The following is a 16,057-nucleotide window of genomic DNA, read 5'->3' as shown; positions in this document are numbered from 1 at the left end:
CTGACTGGCAACATAGAACATACAGGGCAGAAGGAGGCCATTCGGCCCATCGAGTCTGCACTGACCCACTTAAGCCCTCAGTTCCACCCTATCCCCGTAACCCAATAACCCCTCCTAATCTTTTTGGTCACTAAGGGCAATTTATCATGGCCACGCCCCTAACCTGCACGTCTTTGGACTGTGGGAGGAAACCGGAGCACCCGGGAGGAAACCCACGCAGACACGGGGAGAACGTGCAGACTCCGCACAGACAGTGACCCAGCGGAGAATCTAACCTGGGACCCTGGCACTGTAGCCACAGTGCTATTCACTTGTGCTACCGTGCTGCCCGATGTCATACATGCCATGGAGCCAAGTAAAGTGACACATTATTGATCTAACATTTCCTCCCTTGGCTCAAACCAGAATGCCTAGGGTTTTGCATGGTTTCGTACTATGCCAGTGATCTCTTTCCCCGCTATGTCAGGCAGCTCCTGGATTCCTGCATACCATGGAGACATGCACAAAATTTAAAGTTTAATTCAATGTTTTAATAATATTTATGCATCTTGAGCCAGTTACACTGAAGCTGGGATTTTGCGGTCCTTCCCGCCAGCAGGATCTTCCGGTCCCACTGAAGGTGCGACTCTCCCCTCCCCTCCCTTGCAGTTGGTCCCCCTGCAAACAACAAAAGTGGCCGTTGACTTTGGTGGGAACGGAACTTCCCGCCAATGGCAAGCCGCGATCGCCGAGGGAAAATCTGCCGCCGCAGGGAGGTAGGAAAATCCCGGCCGGAATTTCTTTGCAGAATTTATCCATTAAAGAGTCAAATGTACTCAAAACTATCCTACCCAAAAGGCTAGAAAATTCCAACAATGCAATGCTCCAACAAACGAAACACAGAAATGCAGTTACCAAGGCTTTGTGCCCATGGTTCCAAAATTACGCTTTGAATAATTGTTCCAAATCACGGTAAAGAGAAGCTAGAAGTAATTTTTTTAAAAATCAAATCAATCTACACAAAGTTAATTTCAAGCATGCAACATAAATCTTGAAAGTCTGGAGAGAGAAAATGTAACTGTATTTACAATTATACTTACAGGTCTTTTTGAATCATGTCTATTAGTAAACCATCAATTTTCCTCCTGTTGACCAGGTACCAGACCAACCCACCAAAATGTCTGGTTGAACGTAAAAGATCGTATTTGCCATGTTTATCAATATCTTCGTATGTTTGCTGGTGGACCTGGTAAAGAAAGACTTGCATTCATCCAGTGCTTTTCTAACACCAGACATCTCAAAGCACTTTACAGCCAATGAAATATTTTTTGAAGGGATGGAGGATTTGAAAGTCAATTTATCAAAACAATAAAGTTCTTAATCTTTAGAAGCTAACCGACTAAAATGTCTCAGGAACTACAGGGGTTTATAATCAAACAGTGGCAAGGATACCTTGCAAGTTCTTCCTCCTGTAGAATGAATATAGCCTTCCTCTCCAGGCTACAAGTAACTGCAGCTTGAGCAGGCGGTCTACTTAGAAGTGTCCAGTAATGTAGTCACTTTGGTAAATGGGAGCAGCCCAAGGGGGCTACAAACACACACACAAAATGGAGGTACACAGGCTCAGCTATTCCTTCCTTTAAGCATCACAGCTGCTATTGGAAGATCAGTAATCACGTGATTCAGCCTCTTTGAGCATAAATAGTAAAGCGCAAAGGCGGAGATATAAAATAGCACATGGAGTTAACACTTTTAGGCGCCAATGAGCAGCACACTAATCTTCAAAATTTGCATAAAGTTTCATGAAACTGGTGCATTTACTAAATTGGAAGTGCTTTGGGACTTGCATGGTCCTAAATACACTCAGTACCTATTTCATCGACTGCCTTCACTTAGTCTAATTTGAGGTGTACTCACCCTGATGTAATCAGCAGAATCTGGCTCAAATTGATTAAGACAGAGATCAAGAATATCTTCATAACGATCCTGAGCAAAAACAACCTGAAATGGGCAACATTGATCATATCAAAGTACAATACAACGGTAATCTGATCAAAACATTAACATTGGTAATTCAAGAAAGAAAACAATCAGTTTGGAATACACACGGAGCAGAATCCCAATTTTAAAAATTGCAGGAGGATGAATGCAACGATGCGATGGAAAGATACAGCTGGACCTGCACATTTTTAATTGGGCATTTAGTTGATCCTTTTGCACAGCCTACAACATGCAATTTATGTGGAGTTGAAAATGTTAACATTACTGCACCACACCTATTTTCCAAATCAGTGTAACTGATTTGGAGTTTGGACCAGGAGAGTGCAGGATGTTTTGCATCAGCCTGTTTCAGAACTTTCAATGTCAGCCTCAGTTTAATAATTTCAGCAAGCTTCCAGCCCATTTTAAATGTGCCACTGGGGGCTTTCCACAGGGATGTTGACAAAGAGATACTAGGAAAATCCAAGGGATGCGGCTGCATATTGGGGGAAAAAGGGTTGTGCTACTCTTCAAAAAGGCTGCAAATATTTTCAGTTATTATTTCAGCCTTCTCAAAGGCTGTTTTCCACAATGGTTTCTTGCTGATGCCCACCTTTATGAGCAGGAAGTGTGGGTGGTAGTAACTCTGCCATTTCCGCTGTGGTGCTGGCACATCTCTCCATTATCCCTCTTCAGATTGTATAGCTCAAACCATTATTTTTAAAAAGGCAAACCCAGCAGCAATTTGCCAAAAGGCAATAAATGTAGTTTCCATTTCCAAACGGTGGTGCGCTCGGAGGTAGCGTGAGAGATCTTGACAGCTCCTACTGCCTTTAAGAATCTTTTATTCTGCTAAACTTGGAAAGAGTTTCAGTATAGCTTTTCTGTGATATTGGGAACAACGGATCAGCTGCTTTTCATTACAAGAATATTGGCACCATGATCTGTCCCAGAAAGCTCAGGAAACGATATGCAGAATATTTACCAAAAAATATTCATACACCTCAGCTGCAAAGTGAATTTTGGTACAGTAAAATCCCCCATTCGCAGAGGTTTCGTTCCCGCAAAATCTTGCGATGGGAGAAATCGAAATGGTAAACGTACCTTATAATGGGAATGAATGATCTCACAACAGCTTCCCCATGATGTGCACCTAGCAATCAAAACCTCCTGGAGGGGCATAAGTGAGTACAGCCCCCAAGTGGAAGATCATCAGCCCAGACAGTACCCTGGTACTTCCCCTGGCATGCCAGGGGCAGTTCAGTTCCATGGTGCGGGGGCTTTTCCATTTTCATTTACATTGGGGTACCCTTCTTTTTAAAAGCCAAAGTTACTGGGGGGGGGGGCTAATTTTATTTGGAAAATTGTCTAAAAATACGGCAGGAATAGCTGACCGTGCAGCCAGCGAGCTACCCTCTACTTTTCCTACCCGAGATGACACTTTGCTAGAAAATGTAAAAGTTCTACCCTATGTTTGAGTAAATTTTACTGTAGAAATTGCTTGCCAATGCAAGAAGACAAGAACAATGTAAAACTTGTCAATTACACAATATTCCAAATTGCAGTTCATTACTGTACAGGTAACGCACTTTACCGGAGAGTGGAGGTAGAAGGCGTGAATGACAGGATTGATACAAGTGTTGATGTGAACGAAAAGAACAATGTTGTCATTGACTGTTTTGCCTTGTTTTTCAATTTTGTAACGTTCTCGCTAAGGAGCAATACCTGTATCAATCATTGTACAAAAGGTAATGCCATACTTGCATCATTGTCTGTCGCCTGTTTTTTCAAATCTTCAGCTGATCTTGTAAGATCTGCCGTCATCTTTGTTGTGAATTGAGCCTTCTTAGGCTCTTCTTCCTGGTCCTGCATTGGCTCATTTAATCTTATCAGTTCAACCACTGAGAGTTCATCTTGATGAAATTGAAGCAACTCATCCACTTCAGCTGTGGTCATGTCTTCAAATCCCTCCCCAACTGGTTTTGCAAAGTCAACAAACCTACCCGCTTCAGCATGGGGAACTCTGTGAAACCATTCCCAGCCTCAGGCCAAACTTTTTTCCCCGTAGACATTTATAGCTGAAGCTCTAACTTCATCCCATGAGTCCTTCATTTTGCCTACTGCAGTGAGGATGTTGAATTCCTTCCAGCAATCAAGGACTTTGGTTAAAGGGTCTTCTTCCAGATGAAGGATGTGGTTCAAACTTCGTCGGATGCAGCAAATTTTGAATGAGGGAATGAGCTCCTGACCCATTGACTGGAAAAGTGAGGTCGCATTTGGGGTCAAAAAAAACAAAATGTCAACATCTGGATGGTTCTCTGCAAGAGAGGGTGGATGCCCAAGTGATTTTTCATGGATTACTAAGACATTGAAAGACAGGTTCCTTTCCCTCAAATAAGTGCGGACCTCTGACAGAAAGCAATTTACAATTCAGTTGTTTAAAGACTGCTACTGTATTCCAGGCATTGCTGTTTGCCTTCCAAAAGACTCACAGATTAGATTTAATTTTCCCTTTGAAAGCTTGAGGAAGTTGCATGGTCAGCTAACGCAGCCTCCACCAGCAACTTCACATTATGCAGTCCAAAATGCTTTTTGAAGCAATTCAACCATCCATTGCTGGCTGAGAATCCTTTGGAAGTTGAAGGAGTGACACCTTCTGCACCATTTTCACTGTCACTGCTGACACGAGCCTCTTAACTACTCTTTCTGTGTGGGTACAATTCAAGTGGTTTGTTTAGAATTATCAGACCATTGATTGGGATCCTCCTTTGCCGCTAGTGATCTATCCAGATGGTGATTAACTTCTTCATGCGGCACAACTACCAGGAACACTAAACACTGGCCGTCATTTTTTCCTCAGACTGCCTAATAAACTGATTGTAGGTTAATTCACAGAGTAATCCCTGATTAACATGACAACACTTGCATCATTTTTCAGTCAACCTAAGATTGTGACTTTTTGCTCGAGTGTCATCACTTCCCTGGAACGTTTTCTGCTTGGCTCGGTCTCATTTATTTTTAGTAAGATGCTGTACTTTATCTGTACTGTAAAATATTGGTCAGGAGTTATTCTATCCGGTAAATCACAGCAAACCACGTGCAGTTTGATCTGGCACATTTCTACACGTGGAAGACTACAAGCAGTATTTTGTATGCCCTCTAAATTCAGTGTTTTATTAACCTTTAGGAACCAACATGCATTTAGGGGAGATGTTTAACATCTTAAAATCGCGGATGAGCGAAGTTTTGGGGCTGGGAACCGCAATTGGATGCACAAAAACATTTCTGTTGGTAAACAAATTTGCAATAGAAGTGATTGTGAACAACGGGTGTTGATTGTACTAAATATGACCAGCAGCAAAAAAAATCTAGCTTTTTTGATTTATAACCTGTCATAAGGAAGTTGGAGGGGGTGTCAAAGAGGAAGTTTGAAAGATGATTCCTTAATTGCCTTAAGATGTTTTTGCCTTTTCTGGGAGTTGAGAGAAGGACAAAGAGACATGATGATGAGATCCATCAAGGAATAGAGAAAGCAAGTATGGGCCTGATATATTCGAGACAAGAGAAACACATAACTATGAGTGTTGTTTAAAGGGAAAAAGTACATTTAACAGATTAAGCAAATGTATTTAATTTTGCCCCTTTAAATTGGGACTTTATACAGCTCGTCTTTAATGCTTGGCTTTCATGTGTCGAAGTGCAACTGAGTTGAATTCTCCCCAGCAACAGAAAACAAACAGGACATGCTGACTGCTGACTTAATTAGGCTGCCACTTAAAATAATTAGGAGTGCCACACACAGTTGTACAACACTAGAAAACCGAGTGAGGCTAATTTTCAGCAGGGTTGACGTCTGGCTGCTCAACTCCCCATACATCCACCCCCAGTAGAAAATCAACACAAATATCTCCATACCCTTTTAAGGGAAAGAAAATGTTTTAAAATCGACCTTTTCCCTATTTCTTGAGATTCCACAGCACCTTTGCGGGTGGACGTAAGATTTGTCAGGCCTTTGAAACCTGCACCTGAAAGTATTGAGCCAAGATGAAGATCCCTCGTAGCGTACAAATTTCTGTTTAATGTTTTGTTACGATAATACAGCTGAGATTGTTAATCTACCACACAAGAGTACCCTCATGGATCCCCACCATAATTTGTTTTTTGGGGCACAGAGACACTCTATACAAAATAATTCTTCAAAAGAAAGCTTGGTGCTCAAAATAGAAGACTGCTTCACACTTAATCCTGCAATGTTCCAGCCAACTGGAAGTACAAAAGGTGAAAGACAAACTCTTCCATTGTACTCAACCACATTCTAAGTATTGATTTAATTCATCGACGTTACAAAAGGTGTGAATGGAACTCTACTTCAATCCTGCTTTTTAAATGTAGAGTCCCTTCCATCACAACCATGGGTTTCTGCATGGGCTTCTCAGCAGTTTGGTATGATCCAAGCCCAAATACTTCACAGTCCATCTCTGGAGCACCATGCAATATGAAGATCGGTTGCAGCCCCTGGGATGGGATTTTCTGGTCCCTCCCTGCAGCCGGTTTTCCGGTGGCGGAGGTGGGTCAACGCACAAGGCCATTGCCTTCGCAGGACTGGAAGATCTTGCTGGCGGCCAATTGCAAGCCACCACTGCCACAGGAAAACCCGCCGTACGGGGGGGGGGGGGGTGCAGAAAATCCTGGCCCTGTATTTCAGGTTTTACAAACATTTTATTTTTCCAATTCAAGGGAAAAACCTATAGAAGTTGCACTTAACTATTGTGAGAATGGAGGCTTTAAAACTCCAAATAATGGTGTGCTAAGGAATTAGTCTAAGCATGTTACATAGCAAGGTGGCACAGTGATTAGCACTGTTGCCTCACAGCGCCAGGGACCCGAGTTAGATTCCGACCTTGGGTGACAGCCTGTGCGGTGTCTGCACATTCTCCCAGTGTCTGTGTGGGTTTCCTCTGGGTGCTCCGGTTTCCTTCCAAAGTCCAAAGATGTGCAGGTTAGGTGGATTGGCCATGATAAATTGCCCTTGAGTATGGGGTTGTAGGAACAGGGCAGGGGATTGGGCCGAGGTAGGGCGATCTTTCGAATGGTCGGTGCAGTCTCGATGGGCTAAATGGCCTCCTTCTAAACCGTAGGATTCTATATTTTAAGATTTAAAGACAGCATGCAAATGGCAGTCAGTCAGTTTAATTGACTGGATTACAATTCTTTTGTTATACTTACCAGTTTCTTTAAGAAACTGAATTGCAGTAGGGTGATACAATATAGTCAGTTACAAATTGACATCAGTAAGAAGTCTTACAACACCAGGTTAAAATCCAACAGGTTTGTTTCAAACACTAGCTTTTGGAGCACTGCTCCTTCCTGAGGAGCAGTGCTCCGAAAGCTAGTGTCTGAAACAAACCTGTTGGACTTTAACCTAGTGTTGTAAGACTTCTTACTGTGCTCACCCCAGTCCAACGCCGGCATCTCCACATCATGTCAAATTGACATGGCAGACAAAGGGAAGAGCTCATTTCGTTTTTGATAACTAAAACAATGAGAAGAATGATTTTTAGGAATGAATAGAAGAGTGAGTTGTGGTTCTATTATGAGCCACATATTTACAATGTGCTCGCTTCAGAATTCTTGCTGACACTCTGGTATCCTTGTTGTAAAAAGATACCAGTCGTTTGATAGACCTCTCTGATACACTCAAAGTACCAGCATCTAGGAACACACGTACGTATATACACACACACACACACAGAAAAGAGCTTTGAACTGTCATGTTGCTCATTGTGAAAATTTCAGACCAGTTTTCAAATGAGTTCAGTAGCTAAGTGATCCAAAGGATAACTGGTGTATTGTTTAGGAGATGCTATTTCATCTTAAGATCTGGAGGTCAGACATTTGGCTATCAAATGATCCATGTACGGAAGTGATGACATGCAGGCACTGTAAATAAGACAATATTTCCATGTAATTTACCAGTCCCTGCATAATCAATGAGAACAAAGCATACAAGCCAGTCACATCCAGATAGGCAGAAGCTTGTCGCCAGAAACCTTTTGTATGCACTGCTACCTTACTGGAATGAGGCTAAAAGTTGACAACACATCCAAAACCTGGGCACACCTGCTGTACTTAATCGTCATGAGCTACCTCATGTGTGGTGTATTTAAAGACCAACAGGAACTGCTCCAGAATATTGTGACTGGGGAAGTAAATGCGGCTTCATAGGACAAATGACCCAGAAACTGCTTTTATTTAGTTTGCTGCCATTTTATATTTTCAGAGCTGACAACTGAGCCACATGCAGAGTGAATTTAATAAGTTAACAAGCTCCAATTCTGAAACTGATGCCAGCCCCACCAGAATACGTTTTAAGCTTTGAATGGTGAAAGAAAGAATTTACTAAGACAAGTACAACACTGCAAGAGGTCTACAGCAATGACCATTTTGATCATGAAGAGGCAAACAGATGAGCTTTAGAAACAGAAAACCCCTACCCGTGTATTAGTTACTTTTCTTTTATTAACTCCCAGCATTAATTGTCCATAACTAGTTACCCTGAGAAGGCGACGGCAGGACTTACTGAAGTGTTTGCTGGGCTGCTTCATGTGCAGTCCATTGGTGTGGGACAGGAGCCACACCCAGGCCAGATCCAGTAAGGGCAGTAGGCTTACTTCGCTAAAAAGGCCATTGGTGAAGCAGTTCGACCATCTGCGAGGTTTCTGGTCACTTTTATAAAAAAACGTTTTTTAATTTCCATGTTGTAAAAATTGAACTCAAATTCTCAAACTGCCATTGTGACGTCCAAATCCAACATAGATTGGATTACTAATCCACTAACATAGCCACCATATTGCTGTACCCATATTTGTTACATAGAAAAGAGAATATATTAATTTATTTATTCAAATAGTTTTTTTAAGTATTTGATAAGCATTAGATTATAATTCATTCAACCCATTCAGGAAACAAAAGAGGGAGGAAAAAAACAAGAAACTGATTGATCTAGGTAAATTCTCTGGATCATATAACCCAAATAATTGCAGCCAGCCCAAAACATACAAATATTTCTGATGGTTGTGATGAAACAAGCATAAGTAGAAGCAGCGAGTAACTACACCCTGTGCGCAATTCTCCCTATTGGAAGTGCTCCCACCGCAGGGAAAACCGGAGTGATTCCCGGTGATGCTAGGAGCAAACCCGACACGCCATTCAATGGCATTTAGAATTTCCTTTACCCAGGATCACGGTTTCCATGCCATTCAATGGCACATCGGGGTTCTCACTGGACCTCAGAGGGGTGGGACCTAATCTCTCATATAGGTCCAACTCCTCAGTGATTGGGCCGCCTTTTATAAAGGGCATCTCGATCACAGAATGTTGCTGCAGCCCCGAAAGAGAGCAAAATCTTACTATCGGGCTCCAATTGCTAAAGGTACAGAACATTACATGTTTTCTTGTCTGTTGAGATAAAGTAACGATTTTACCAAAAGATTTTCGTTCTTAAAAATTGGCGGTGGAATGACCCTGCGACCATCGCGAGGGAAGTAGATCCGGATCATCCTATCCCGCTCTTCCCAGGTTGATTTCCGCAACACCCCATTAGGTTCTCTTACCACAATAAATCGTTCCTTGGAAAAAGAACAAAGGGAAAATTTATTTTAAAAAATGGCAGTCAATGAAAAGACTCTTGAACCAATAATAGATGCTGCACTCTTAATTGTATTTGCTCAGATCTTAGTCCAAGGAACAAGAACAAGTCCACTGTGTACAAACAACTGGAATTACTAGCTGATCTCCTGTCAGACACAAAATGCAAAAATACTGAATAGAATATTCATCCGGTATCTGTCATTTGCTTATTGTTTGGTCACCGTACCTGACATTCTGTCTGCTAAGTCTTTTGATATATTGCTGGTTAAATCCAGAACAAAGACCACAAGTGTACACTTCAAGGAAAAGGGGGTTTCGAGGGTGGGGATAAATAGGCCAGGGTGTTCAAACACAATTCACGCTCCACGTATGTCATACGTACTGCTTTTATTAATTTATGCTTTGACACAGCTAAGACTGTAATTTACTTCTAGGTTTTGTGGTTAACCAGACACGGTGTCAACATTCAAGGTGAGGCTGGGTAGGTGGATGAAGGGATAAGTGAGCAGGGCTGGTAAATGTGATTACAACTATTTGCTCACAAAGAGGATAAAGGCTAATCCAGACTGGTTGGGCCAAAGGGCTTCTGTGTTTTAATTTCTACTGTAATTTTAAAGCTGGAGTTGAGGCAAGAAGGGTACCCTCCTCATTCTCTCATCATGTCCTGACATCTAGACATTCAGTGCAGTGGTCTTTGAAAACACAAGGATAACCATCAGTCCTGCAAATACAGAAAGACCAAGCTCAGTCCACATGAGAGCCGACTAGCATAATTGCTGAAAAGAAAGACCCCTCCGGTCGTCATCTGATATGAGAGAATATTTGATTAAAATTAATCACTTGGGTGAAGGGATGAATGGGATAGTTGCCAGATTTGCTGTTGACACAAAGATCGGCAGGAAAGTAAGTTGTGAAGATGACAAAAGAAGGTAACAAAAAGGTATAGATAGGCTAAGTGAGTGGGCAAACATCAGCCAAATGGAGTATAATGTGGCAAAATGTGAAATTGTCCATTTTGTCAGGTAGAACAAAAGATAGGCATATTATTTAAATGGTGAGAGATTGCAGAGCTCTGAGAAGCAAGAGAAGCAGAGAGATCTGGACGTGTTAGTGAAGGAATCACAAAAGGTTAGTAGGAAGAAGGTACAGCAAATAATTCTGAAAGCTAATGGAATGTTATCATTTATTGCGAGGGGAATTGACTAAAAGGGTAGGGAGGCTATTCTTCAGTTTTACAGAGCACTCGTGAGACCACATCTGGGGGTACGGTGTACTGTATTGTTCACCTTATTTAACAAAGGATGTAAATGCAGTGGAGGCAGTTCAGAAAAGGTTTACCAGACTAATACCTGGAATGGGCAAGTTGTCTTATGAGGAAAGGTTGGACAGGCGAGGCTTATATCCGCTAGAGTTTAAAAGAATAAGAGGCGACTTTTGATATCAGATCCGGAGGAGTCTTGATAGGGTGGATGTGGAGAGGAAGGTTTCTCTTGTGGAAGAATCTAGACTTAGGGGTCACTGTTTAAAAACAAGGGGTCATCTAAAATGGAGACAAGCTGAATATTTTTATCTCAGCGAGTCGGGAGTCTTTTGAATTCTTCCTGAAAAGGCAGTGGAAGCAGAGACTTTGAATATTTTTAAAGCAGAGGTGGATAGTTTTTGATGCCTTATTTATATTTCATAAAATGCCTGGCCATTAACTGTCAGTCACCATCAACTGATGTATTCTCTATGGCAACACTTCTACCAATCAGAGTCCACTCCCCAACTAATCAGCACTCTCTTACATTATAAAGTTTTTGTTTCCACTTAGGAATTGTCCTGATAAGTGCAAGATGAAAAACTTTGACAAAATATCTCTTCTTTCAGTGATACACAAATCCTGTACTACCAAACGACTACTAGCATAATTCTAGTTAGCAGCTACCATTCTGGGCCCATACTTGGAGGGTCAATTAGCACACACCATATCTTCCATTCCCCTAACCGCACAGCAATACATGAATATAGAATCCTTACAGTGCATTAGGAGGTCATTAGGCCCGTAGAGTGTGCACCGACCCTCTGAAAGAGCACTCTACCTAGAACTACTCCCCAGCCTATCCCCAAAACACAGTAACTCCAACTAACCATTTGGACACCAAGAGGCAGTTTAGGACTGCCGATCCACCTAACCTGCACACCTTCGGACTTTGGGAGGAAACCGGAGCACCCGAGAAAACTTACGCAGACGCGGGGAGAAAGTGCAAACTCCACACAATCACCCGAGGCCAGAATTGAACCCAGTCCCTGGCACTGTGAGGCAGCAGTGCTAACCACTGTGCCACCATGCCCACCCTAATGAGTGACAACAACCCTGATGAACAAATTCTGCTTTTCCCATTAAATGAACTGTGGATCCATTTCCAGACTATCTCCAGATAGTCATGTCAAGATAACCAAATGTTGCATTACATAACGCTTAAAAGCAATGTGTAATCGTTAAATAGGATTTTGCTTCTTCAAAAATTGAATATAAGTTTTTGGATAAAACAAATGGTAACTAATATACAGGAACTACACATGTCAGCGGATATTTTTAAATACAAGATTGTAAAATTATCTTTGTTCCAGTTTTGACATTTGCATTAATGTTTACAAAATCCTATTGTACTAACTTACGAGATTTTCAACCTATGAAAAAGGATAGAAACATGATGAATTACATATTGGGAGAACGGACTGAGGCAGAATGGAGAGTCAGTGATAGGTTTGGATCTAAGGAGAGATTGGCAAAGATGTCAAGGAGCTGTTAATGGTGCCAGTAGGGACTGGAGAGTGTTAATAGTGGCAAAGGTAGGATGGCAGAATGTGTTAAAAGGAAAACAGGTGTCAGTTGTCAGGAGTAGCAAACTGAACAACTCATCCATCCCATTTCTAACCCTGTTCAGTTCTGTAGAAGGGTCAATGGACTCAAAATGTTGACTGTGTTTCTCTTTTCCACAGCTGCTGCCAGACCTGTTGAGCTTATCCAGTAATTTCAGTTTTATTTCAGATTTCCTGCATCCATGGTATTTTGTTTTTATTTAGGGAGTTGATAAAAGTGTTGAGCCTATTCGGACTCTAGAAGAGTACTTACTCTGTGCGGAATGTCATACGTTATATCGGTGAATACATATTTAGCCGTTTCCAAACCGTCTAGAACCTTATCTTCTGCTAGTACATCATTAATTGGTTCTCTTTCATTTAGTACTGGTGGCATTCGGAGATAAGCTTTAGCTGCATCCACTGCTTTACAGCGAGCCTGAAAAGACATGACACATTTGTTTCAAACCAATCGCAGCCATTATCTGCTCATACCAAATCCGTGTCATCATGTGAAACTGGTGAATGTGTATTGCAAACTATTTTATCAATGAGATTTTTAATACAGTTGAAAACCAGCCCGAGACTCAGATTTCTCCAAAGCAAACTACAAAGAACTTCAATCTGATAACGTTTCTGCGTGCCTGATTGTGGGGTGCGCATACACTCCCTAAAATTCATTTAGTTAGTCCTGAGCACATACGTACAGACTCAGATCAGCCATGTACAGCTTGAGAACAGCACCCTCCCCCACTTTCCACCCCCACACCCACCACCAACTGTGTGCAGGACGCTAACCAGATGAAAACACACAGCTTACCATCAGAAAGCATTGGTGAGCCTCCCAATGCTTGTCCAGCCAGGTTCACCCTACCCGTCAGGGCACTGCACTACCTGGCAGGAGGGGAAGAACCCTAGCCTGCAGTTTATAGGTCTACTCTATTGTGTTTGCTAGTGAATCTCACATGTGCTTGACAGTGCTTTTGCCCCACAAGGTTCAGATATTGGATTACCATAAGACATAGGAGCAGAATTAGGCCACTCGGCCTATCAAGTCTGCTCCGCCATTCAATCATGGCTGATATTTTTCTCATCCCCATTCTCCTGCCTTCTCCCCATAACCCCTGATTCCCTTATTAATCAAGAACCTATCTATCTCTGTCTTAAAGACACTCAGTGAATTGGCCTCCACAGCCTTCTGCGGCAAAGAGTTCCACAGATTCATCTCCCTCTGGTTGAAAAAATTCCTCCTCATCTCTGTTTTAAAGGATCATCCCTTTAATCTGAGATGGTGTCCTCTGGTTCTAGTTTTTCCTACAAGTTGAAACATCCACTCCACGTCCACTCTATCCAGGCCTCGCAGTATCTTGTACGTTTTAATAAGATCCCCTCTAAACTCCCAACGAGTACAGACCCAGAGTCCTCAAACGTTCCTCATACGAAAAGTTCTTCATTCCAGGAATCATTCTTGTGAACCTCCTCTGGACCCTTTCCAAGGCCAGCACATCCTTCCTTAGATATGGGGCCCAAAACTGCTCACAATACTCCAAATGGGGTCTGACCAGAGCCTTATACAGCCTCAGAAGAACATCCCTGATCTTGTATTCTAGCCCTCTTGAATGAATGCTAACATTGCATTTGCCTTCTTAACTGCCGACTGATGCTGCACATTAACCTTAAGAGAATCATGAACAAGGACTCCAAAGTCCCTTTGTGCTTCTGCTTTCCGAAGCATTTCCCCATTTAGAAAATAGTCTATGCCTAGATTCCTTCTTCCAAAGTGCATAACCTCACACTTTTCCACATTGTATTTCATTTGCCACTTCATTGCCCACTCTCCTAGCCTGTCCAAGTCCTTCTGCAGCCTCCTTGTTTCCTCAACACTACCTGTCCCTCTACAGATCTTTGTATCATCTGCAAACTTAGCAACAGTGCCTTCAATTCCTTCTTCCAGGTCATTAATGTATATTGTGAAAAGTTGTGGTCCCAGCACAGACCCCTGAGGCTCACCACTAGTCACTGGCTGCCATCCTGAAAAAGACCTCTTTATCCCCACTCTTTGCCTTCTGCCAGTCAGCCAATCCTCTATCCATGCCAGGATCTTACCCTTAACACCATGGGCTTTTAATTTATTTAACAGTCCCCTATGCGGCACCTTGTCAAAGGCCTTCTGGAAATCTAAATAAATCAGGTCCACTGATTCTCCTTCGTCTACCGAGTCTGACAAGTATGAAATAAAGCAAATGCTTGTCCAGCCAGGTTCACCCTACCCGTCAGGGCATTGCACTACCCGGAAGGAGGGAAGAACCTTAGCCTGCAGTTTATAGGTCTACCCTGTTGTGTTTGCTGGTGAATCTCAAGTGTGTTTGGCAGTGCTTTTGCCCACAAGGTTCAGACATTGGATTACCGAGTCTGACAAGTATGAAATAAAGCAAAAAGCAAAAGAATAAACCACCCAAGAATAAATTCTGTAACAACTATTTCAGAAGCGGATTTTCAATAAACTAACACTCAAATAATTTCAATCATCTGACTTGCAGAGACACTTTCAAAACAACTGGTTGGTTAATACATAAATGGGCAAGGGAGAGGATTAACTCAGTTTCTCCTCAACAAATATTTTTGTTGTCTAAACAGCAAATGTGCTTAACTTTGTAATTTATTGTGGCTGCACGGTGTGGTTAGCACTGCTGCCACACGACGCTGAGGACCCAGGTTCGATCCCAGCCCCGGGTCACTTGTCCGTGTGGAGTTTGCACATTCTCCCCGTGTCGAGGGGGTTTCACCCCCACAACCCAAATATGTGCTGGGTAGGTGGATTGGCCACGCTAAATTGCCCCTTAATTAGAAAAAAAAGAATTGGGTACTCTAAATTTATTTTTTAAATTTGTAATTTATTGAAGAGTAATGGAAGAACACACTTGGAAACTAGCAGCAAATGTACCTCCTCAAGCTGCTCATTTGTCATCAGTTTGTATGTAGGTGGTTTTAGTTGCTGTTTAACAGGTTTGAAGACCTTCTCAAGATCGAGGCCTGTTATTCTGGTCAGGACACTCTGGACATCATCATCCATAAATTGGGGTTTTCTGCTACCAGCTGATTTTGTGCCTGCCGAGCAAGGAGAGAGCGAGAGAATGGAAATATTTAAAATCAGAGTAAGATTTACTCACATATAATACCGTATCAAACTCCAATAGAACGTTGCAACGACCCTGTAAATTCCTCATGCCAGGCACCATGACATCTAGATAAACAAATACCTGACCCATACACACTATTAATGTGCAATTTGCCCCCATTATTGTACAGTTTGTACATTGCATGATCAAAGGATATAGTTTCTTGGCAAATTTAGGTACATGTTAATCAGGATTCAGCTGCTACACACAATGTTATAAAGATTGCTGAATGAAAATATCATGAACATTGCCAGAATATCATAAAACAACCCAAACTGGTTTTCTCGCATCTGTCAGGAAAGAGAAACTGCCCCCTCCACGGCAGCACCAATGTACGACTCCAGTTTCTTACCACAAGGTTAATGCCTCGCAAAGCATCGTGCACCTTTCCATTCTTTAAAGAAGTTCAAGAAGGCTATCCACCA

The 16,057-nt window shown here is 42.2% G+C and overlaps 1 protein-coding gene across 2 annotated transcripts in view; it reads right to left on the bottom strand.

Moving 5' to 3' along the window:
* The window catches only part of mrps22 (mitochondrial ribosomal protein S22), a 31,312-nt gene that overhangs the window by 6,259 nt on the left and 8,996 nt on the right, over positions 1–16,057 (bottom strand). Inside the window, exons 2-6 of one of the 2 annotated variants that reach the window (XM_072474561.1) lie at positions 15,398–15,561; positions 12,728–12,892; positions 9,444–9,587; positions 1,897–1,980; positions 1,080–1,225 (exon numbers count right to left, since the gene is read on the bottom strand). In XM_072474561.1, coding sequence (XP_072330662.1) covers positions 1,080–1,225; positions 1,897–1,980; positions 9,444–9,587; positions 12,728–12,892; positions 15,398–15,561 — 703 coding nt within the window. The remainder of the gene's footprint in view (positions 1–1,079; positions 1,226–1,896; positions 1,981–9,443; positions 9,588–12,727; positions 12,893–15,397; positions 15,562–16,057) is intronic. The other variant, XM_072474562.1, reaches the window with a different exon arrangement.

The sequence above is a fragment of the Scyliorhinus torazame genome, chromosome 14, assembly GCF_047496885.1.
Source record: "Scyliorhinus torazame isolate Kashiwa2021f chromosome 14, sScyTor2.1, whole genome shotgun sequence".
Lineage (NCBI taxonomy): Eukaryota > Metazoa > Chordata > Chondrichthyes > Carcharhiniformes > Scyliorhinidae > Scyliorhinus > Scyliorhinus torazame.
This window is presented reverse-complemented; position numbering and strand designations above follow the sequence as displayed.